Genomic DNA, 8,753 nt, shown 5'->3' on the forward strand with positions numbered 1-8,753 from the left:
GTTTGCGACTCATGCACACTTGATGGCCTTTTGGAGGCAGATAGAGCCAGCAATAGGCAAGATTGTGCGCGTGACAAGAGCACGGACTGCAGCCATGACAGATGAGGTCCCTCATGCTGTCAATGCAACAACGGTACATGTAGTCTGAAACATTTAATGTAATTAAGATATCTTTTTGTTTTACAATAAACCTTTCTGTGCCGGGTATGGTGTTTGTGTAATAGTAATAAAATAATTTCTTCTTTTCACAGTCTCTTCAACCCATTGATGAGTTTTTTCTGTTCATGACATATCTGTCATTGGGTCTGGTGCAGAAGGATCTGGCCCACAGATTCAGAATCCACCAATCTACTGTAAGCCGCATAATCAACACATGGGCTAACTTTCTCTACACTGTGCTTGGAGCTGTTGGCATTTGGATGGATGAGGAGACTGTCAAAGCTCACATGCCAGATGTTTTTCAGTCTTACTCAGATACACAAGTGATTTTGGATTGCACTGAACTGCGCTGCCAAACACCACACTCTCTTCTCCTTCAAAGCGAAGTATTCTCCAACTATAAATCTCACAGCACTTTCAAAGGGTTGATTGGGATGGCTCCTCACGGTGCTGTAACCTTCGTGTCATCTCTCTATGAAGGAGCCATCAGTGATAGAGAGATCCTAAAGCAGTCTGGCATTGTGTCTCTTCTAAAACCAACAATGGCTGTAATGGTGGATAAGGGTTTCCTTGTGGAAGACTGTGTGCCCTGCAAAGTCCACATACCTACCTTCCTGTCAAAGAGAGCACAACTGTCTGGGCCAGAGGTCAGGAAAACACAGTCTATTGCAAGACTCAGAGTCCATGTTGAGCGCCTCATTCGAAGGGTGAAGGAGCACAAGATATTCAGTACAGCAATACCTCTGTCTCTCACAGGAAGCATCAACCAACTGTACACAGTCGCCTGCCTCTTGGTTAACTACCAAAACGGGCCCTTAGTTAAAGCCTGGGCAAGCAATTGCTAATGCTGAAGAAGCAGAATTAGGCAGGCGGAAATGTTTTTTATTACTGTACAGTCACATGAAATCATTTTTGTTTTAACTTTAGAATGAGTCCTTATTCACTGTATATAATTTGAAATTTGATTTGAAATAAAATTGTCAACAAATATAGAATTGTGAAACAAATATTTTAATTACATTTTGATGACATGAAAAGACAAAAAATGTTTGTAAAATCTTACATCAATTAATTTCCTCATTACTGTGCCTCTTAAGTTACTTGTGCATAGAGAGGTATTTTGGCAGATATGTAAAAAAGAAAAACAAATCACACCTCTGTTTCAGGGAGCTTAACACAGAATTGTCTCTGTAAATGCGCTGCACAAACATGTCATCATGGGCACAGACAACAAAGTCACACCATTCCATACCCGTCATAAGCAACTGCCCCTGCACTTGCCAATAATAAGCATGGCTTTCCTTTAATTTATATGTTCCATGATCAACTCTGAGGTACCTGCAGTCAACGTAGTTTAGTGCATTTGGGCATTTCATCTCAACCAAGCCAAATGATGGTCTCTCAAGCGGGTCATATACCAGACCATCCGGTGACGCACCCAGCCAAGGTGCATCTGGATGAATCACCAGTCCACATTTCCTTAAGTTCAGGTTTTTAAGAGTTGCATAGTCCTTTAAGGCACCTGCCTCCATATCCAGTCCCCTCTTCATGTGTGTTGTTTGTCGTGTCCCTCGCATGATCCTCTCAGCTAGTTTGTCTGCAGCATTTGGACCTCTAACATGGCTAATTTCCCTAAAATTTGAAGCAGTCACCCTCTCTTTCCTCAGTGAATGCCACTCAGGTGCTGCACTTTGACATCTGGTTGATTCTTCAATTAGGTGTGACTGCAACAAAGTCACAGACAGTGAGTGGAGATGCAGCTGTTCCTGGTTTGTTGGGACATATGTACAGTCTGTTGGCTTTAACTGGTAGCCCTCTGGTGGCACTTTTGGGAATGGGGGTGCATCCTTATGGGTGATAAAACCATCAGGTGTAGGTGGTGGATGCTGATACGATAGGATACTGCCAGCTTGTACCTTACCGAAAATGGAGTCCATGAGTGGCTTGTCAGGTGAGATATTCATTGTGCAGATAAGGGGAAGAGATCCTGGTTTGAAGTCAGCATAGACAGCTTTAGGGTTGAGTGTTGATGGGACTGGCAGCTCACCACTGTAGGCCTTGTATAGTGAAGATCTGGAATAACATTATCAGGGAATCAATAAACAATTTTGCTACAAAATATAGTATAGCATGCATGTTTACACTGACTGCATACCTGATTCCACTTGCTGAAGTAGCACCTGGTTTGGGCTTCACTACCACCATGGCATCCACCGGTCCCGGCTTCACTCCCTATTTATTAGATGCCATCAAAACTATTGCAAAAGGCTATAGCAAAACAAACATTATGTCAGATATTTAATTGATACAAACCATTGTTCGTGGTTTATGCCACTTCTGTTCTGTTTGGGTGCATGATAGGACAGGAGGGACAACAGACATTCCAGATTCATAGTAATGGGCTGTCTGGTAAAGCAAAGCAACCAAATGGTTGCACAACCCACTCCCAGCCACACAGGAGCAGGAGCTGTTAAGCACAACTGGCTCTGAATCACGTAATGTCATCTGAAATACACAAACAAAAAGTGTAAAAATAAATAAATACAAAAAGTAGTCATCAAGTATATCAGTTACTCATCAACAAAGTTGAAACCATGTGTCTATGCTTGGAACACGTAAAGACAACAACAGTTTCAAGGTAGAACATGAGCAGTTTGAAGGGTAGCCGTGTAAGGGCAATAGCCAGCATTCTGCATCTGCAGCCATCACATCAGGTAAAACTACATTTCATATCATTATTCATCAGATTTTAAAATAAACTCCCTGTGTGTTATAGACTAACTAGAAAGCCTGCACACTCTGCTACCCTGTATCTGCAACTGCTGTAAAGTTAGTTTCATATTCATAGATTCAGATTTTTGCCCTCAATAACTTTCTTATGGTGTATTAAAAATGATTCATATTAGTAAATTATTATAATAAACAAGTATGACTATCAGCTTCAACTCTTGTAGTCGTTTTATTTAAAAAAATTCATTTTTTTGTAGCTCATTGTCAATGATATTAACTCTTTTCCATCCACAATTGAAAATCTATTGACAAAAATTCTGAATGTGTGATTATAAAACCAACTTTGCCGCAGTGTATCTCCATTACCACTGTTTCAGCTATAATTTGCAGTGATAATTCAGTGCTATTCATCTGTCGTAGAACTGCATTACATTTTTTATTCTTATTATTTTGTACAATAATCATCCATACTAGCTAAGATAACAGCTGTGGTTATCCACGCTGAACAGTGGTAACGTTAGAAAAGTAAAAACTGAACTGGACTGAACATGTCCAACAGAACTTTGAACGTCACTTAAGCTACTAGTACTCCTACTCTCAGTTGGTGTGGAGTCTCTGCTTTCCTCATAGAGCGGTAGCAGTGAGCTTTCACTGAGATTTCATTTGTGGCCCTGATTTTACCTGACACTTTCAGACAAAATTACAAACACATTAAATGTAAAACATTTATACTAACGTGATTAGCCTGCTGCTGGACGGATCGTAATAAATAATAGCGGTTCAGGTTAGCTGAACTTACCTTCATAATTACACAGATACGAAGACACATAAAACTTGAAACCTTTCTCAAGTTTGCTCTGTGGCGTTGTACTGCACATCCTTACAATTCTTCGCACATCATTGATTGTACATTTGGGCAACTCCAGCAAACACCGAGTAAAATTCGTCGACTCTGCCATAATCGCGCTTTCCTCCGCTTCAAACCTCTCCAACCGGAAACGGAAGAGCAGCCTTGCGTCAAACGCGGAAGTACGCGTGCATAGAGCCTATTGAGTGACTCTACATAGTCACAATTTGAAGATTTGGTCTGGTATGGCCTCAGAAGTACAAAAACAAAACAAAAAAAGCCTTGTGGTGAAACAAAAAGTTATGAAGGACGCATGAAGGTGACCAGATGTAATCCACATTCAGTTCCGGTGTGAACACTGACTAGATTTCACACACCTTTTTTCTCTCAGTACACTCTTGAACAATGTTTTAGTACTTTTGATACTTTACTTTTGGTACTTTAGTACTACAATTGAATGTATTTCAAAAGGCATGTGTAGATGATTGTAGAAATTGCTAATTTTCTAAACCTCTTCTTGCACTGAAGAAAACGGCAGTTTCTTTCCAGAATTAGTTTGCACATGACTTATCAGGCTGCTTTGACGTGTGAAACTCTTCTCACACTGAACACACTTGTACGGTTTCTCTCCAGTGTGAACTGTCATGTGAACCTTAAGGTTTACTTTATGTGTGAAACTCTTTCCACACTGTTCACAGGTGTAAGGTTTCTCTCCAGTGTGAATGCTCAAGTGAATCTTAAGACTTACTTTATATGTGAAACTCTTTCCACACTGAGGGCAGGTAAAAGGCTTTTCTCCAGTGTGAATTTTCATGTGAGTCTTAAGAACTCCTTTTCGTGAGAAACTCTTCCCACACAGTTTGCAGGAGTAAGGTTTCTCTCCAGAATGAATTCTCATGTGGCAATATAGATTACATTTCAGAGTAAAACTCTTTCCACATTGATCACACTGGAATGGATTCTCTTCAGAATGACTTCTCATGTGAGTCTTAAGTTTTCTATTACATGTGAAACTCTTCTCACACAGTTTGCAGATGAAAGGCTTTTCTCCAGTGTGAATTCTCATGTGGACAGTAAGGTAATGTTTCTGTGTAAAACTCTTCCCACAAAATTTGCAGATGAAAGGCTTCTCTCCAGTGTGAACTCTCATGTGGACAGTAAAGTTATTTTTCTTTGTAAAACTCTTTCCACACTGAGGGCATATTAATGGCTTCTTTTCAATGTGAACTTTCATGTGACTGTTAAGATGTCCACTTAAGATGAAACTCTTCCCACACTGTTGGCAGCTGTAAGGTCTCTCTCCAGTCTGAATTCTCATGTTAGAATTAAGGTTTGTACTTTGTGGTTTCTTATTTATTTCTGGTGTGGAAGTCTTTTCATTCTGTGAGCAACTAACTGATTTTTCTTCAGTTTTGAAATCATGTTTCTCATTTTGATCTTTCTCTTCTGTTTCATTGAGTTCTTGACTCTCCTCTTTCAGTGCCATCAGGTCTGAGGTCAAATAAGAAAAATGTAAGTTAACAGCAGTTTAATGGCACAAAGTAACCGTCATCAAAACATTTAGACTAGTGTTGTCAATTAATAAAAAACTAACTATTTGACGATAAACTATTTCACATTAAATGGAATGTAAAACAACATAAAGATTGTACATTTAAAATATGTGGCTTATTGGCATCTTTTCACCAAGTAGCCAATGGTAAATGAAGACCAGTTTCATTGAGACAAATACTGCTACTGATCTGTTTCTATTTAATGCATTTCCATCCAATTTAAGCCATTAATTGTAGCCATAATTAAAACCAATAATTTGTAACATATATATTGTTGTGCTTTTATCACAACTACCATATAATTATAAATAAAAACATTAGCTCCTTTAAAAAAGAAAACACAAAATCTGCCATGTTTATCTTCACGTTAGAGAATTTAAAAGCAGCATTCAATTGAGAAATATTTTCTAATTAAACCCAGAGAAGTTATGATGAGTGATTTTTGGTTTGTATTTTATTGTTTGGCTCCAGAGTTGGAGAGTAATAAAGTACATGTAACGTCATTTCATATTTAAAATACAAGATGAATAACTATTACGGAAAATGTTACCTGTTTCAGATGCAGAAAAGTTAGTTGATGCATTCATGACGTCTAGACTGGACTATTGTAACGCACTACTAGGTGACTGTCCTGCATCTTCAATAACAAGCTACAAGCTGGTGTTTCTGAAATATGACTATTTATTGCTTATTATAATGAACATTCAGAGCTATTTACGTTTTAATATCGCACTTTTGATGATAGCAGAAAAAAATCCCTTACAGTTAAAACAAATGTTAACTTACTAAAGTGTCATTGTTTGCTTCAAGCAAAATATTTTTTGTCAGATACCGCTTTCATTGTTTTCTAATCAAAAGTAGATACTGTGTTTAAATGTTACACAATATATATATATATATATATATATATATTTTTTTTTTTTTTTTTGCTATAGAGCTGGACATTTTAATAAGGTTCAAATGAATGAGTTCAGCTTTGAAAATGAAAACCAACCTGTTTGTTCCTCAGTATCTTCATGTTTGACTCTGAATGCTTCTTCAATCTTCATGTCTTCACTCTCCTCTTTAATAAACACCATCTTTATAATAGTGTGACACGTGGATCTCAGTTCATTCAGCAGGAGTTTTTCTGTGTTTGGTAGAAAGAAAAATAAATGTAAACTAAAACTAAAACTTTAGTAGTCATTTATCAGATTCCACTTTCATGAAAACATTTGCTGTTTGTTGTTCTTGTTGTATTCCCAGTGTTTTGAGCAGCAGATGTCGTAAGTGTGCGGCGATTCAAATCAGTGAATCATTTTGGTGAATCGATTGATTCAGTTGAATCGGAATTTCGAAAGGATCCGTTTCTTTCAACACTACTTATCCTACCAGTGACCGAATTCATTGTGAAAAAATATTCACTATATAGGGACTACAGTGTCACTAAATAAAGCATTACAGTGTTTTATTGCCTAACAAATCATGTCACAGTTTTATATGCAATTCTCTAAACGAGTTGCCTTGATTTAAACACTTTCAGTTGCTGCTCCGGGTGTGTGTTCACTACTGTGTGTGTGCACTTGGATGGGTTAAATGCAGAGCACAAACTCCTAGTATGGGTCACCATACTTGGCCTCACCTCACTTCCTTTCCTTTCCTTTCCTTTAAAGCACACACCTTTCTCCGTTTGAATCCCAGATGCAGAAGCGCGCCGCAGCCTTATGACATCACATCTCCAGAACAAAATAAAAGTCTTGTTCACTAAAATCAATATCCTTTTAGATTATAAAACACGTATAATACTTTACAGCTGTACCTAGAAGGTAGGATGAATTGAAGAGACAAACTGCAGATCTATCAAAAGTCCAAAGCTATTGATACTAATTATATATTTTTATATCTAATACATAGCCTGATAACATTTGTGATATTCTCAACAAGAATAAAGTCCAGTATTTCGGTATTCAAATTACAGGACTGAAAAAAAAATTAAAATGAATATTTCAAACGATGTTTTTTAAATCAAAATTAAATTTGTGTTTGCAGAGAGGTTTATATTATGTATTCATCTTTTAAATAAAGATTTAAAGATCTATGACTGTAAAGGATTGTATTATATAATATTATATTAAGGATTATATTAATATATAAAGTATTAAGTATAATAGCCTGTGCTAAAATGAGATCATAAGTTATCTATCACTTTAGTAATATCTCTGACTGAAAAATATGTATCACATTTCATATTACAGTGTTCTCAGACTTCATCTCAGATCAGAAATGTTCATTTAATCAATAAAAAATAAAAAATAAAAGCGGCATTTTTAAACAGCATTTTGGAAGTTCAAACTTTGGGGCGCCATACATATTCATTATATACAGAGAAATCCTGAAAATGTTTTCCTTGAAAAAACAATTTCTTTATGACTCAGGAAAGAAAGGCATGAACATTTTTGCGTGTATTTGAATGTTTAGGCGCGAACCTTGAACTAAAAGATAACTTTACATGTCCGTGTTCTGCTCCGTCTCTGAGTGCAAACACAGAACAGCGCATGTTTTCTTACGCACTATTAAAAACACAACATCAAATAAACATTAATAAATCAAGCACGTCCAGTTTTATGAAAGTCACATTATATGATTTTTGCTGATTTGCATGTGAAACTATACTTTTATGGAGGAGCATAAGCGCACCACTGGTTAGGGGGCAGAACGCAATAATCGTTTCATCTCGATTACTGCATTTTTTTATGATCGTTGAAGCAGAAATCAAAACTGAATTTTGATTAATTGCACAGCCCTATGTACATCTAATATTTCTTGTTATCCCTTGATATTTCAGACCACTCACTGTTACCACTCAACCTAATCAGCAGTAAACTCCAGGTTTGAGTCTTATGTGTTCTTACAGACACACCACTCTGGATACAAATCCACATGTTACAGCACAAATACAGTCCTTACCTAATTCTTCAAAACAAAGACAGCATAGGAGTTTTTGCATCTGAAATATTCACATGCATTACAGTGCATCACTGAATTGCAGTTAGGTTGTATTTGTACTTCATTGTGCTGCAGTTTTAGTGCCGTTGAACTTTAACTGCAGTTTCACTGCTGTTGAACTTTAATTAACATCAGTTGTTTTTGTAAGAGAAAGGCTGTCTCCAGGGTTAGGGTTAGGTTCATTTTATGTAAATGAAGTAAATCTTTACTTCACATGAAATGTTATTAATAACATTCAATTAACTTAATTACATGAATGAAGTGTGAAGTTAAAAAATAGAAAAATCCTGTAATGGACATTTTTGAATCTTGAATATCTATATATAATAACATATATTACGTGTAACACGTTACATTTAAGTCACATCTCTCTAACAAGCAAGCAGGACACACAAGATGTTGGAAAATGTGATAGAGTGAAGAATTTGTTTAAGTGACTTTAAGTGCTCATGGAAGCGGCCAGCTAAAACCGCTCATGG

The 8,753-nt window shown here is 36.9% G+C and overlaps 1 protein-coding gene across 1 annotated transcript; it reads right to left on the reverse strand.

Annotated features, from left to right (window-relative positions):
* Nucleotides 1-1,256: 1,256 nt before the first annotated feature.
* On the reverse strand, nt 1,257-3,767 carry LOC141315365 (uncharacterized). The gene is made up of 5 exons (XM_073832698.1): nt 3,689-3,767; nt 3,485-3,576; nt 2,473-2,664; nt 2,315-2,391; nt 1,257-2,232 (listed from the first exon to the last, which is right to left on the reverse strand). Exons 1-5 carry the CDS (start codon nt 3,765-3,767, stop codon nt 1,257-1,259), a joined length of 1,416 nt encoding a protein of 471 aa, XP_073688799.1.
* Nucleotides 3,768-8,753: the final 4,986 nt, after the last annotated feature.

This window comes from Garra rufa, unplaced genomic scaffold, assembly GCF_049309525.1.
Source record: "Garra rufa unplaced genomic scaffold, GarRuf1.0 hap1_unplaced_025, whole genome shotgun sequence".
In the NCBI taxonomy this organism is placed as follows: Eukaryota; Metazoa; Chordata; class Actinopteri; order Cypriniformes; family Cyprinidae; genus Garra; species Garra rufa.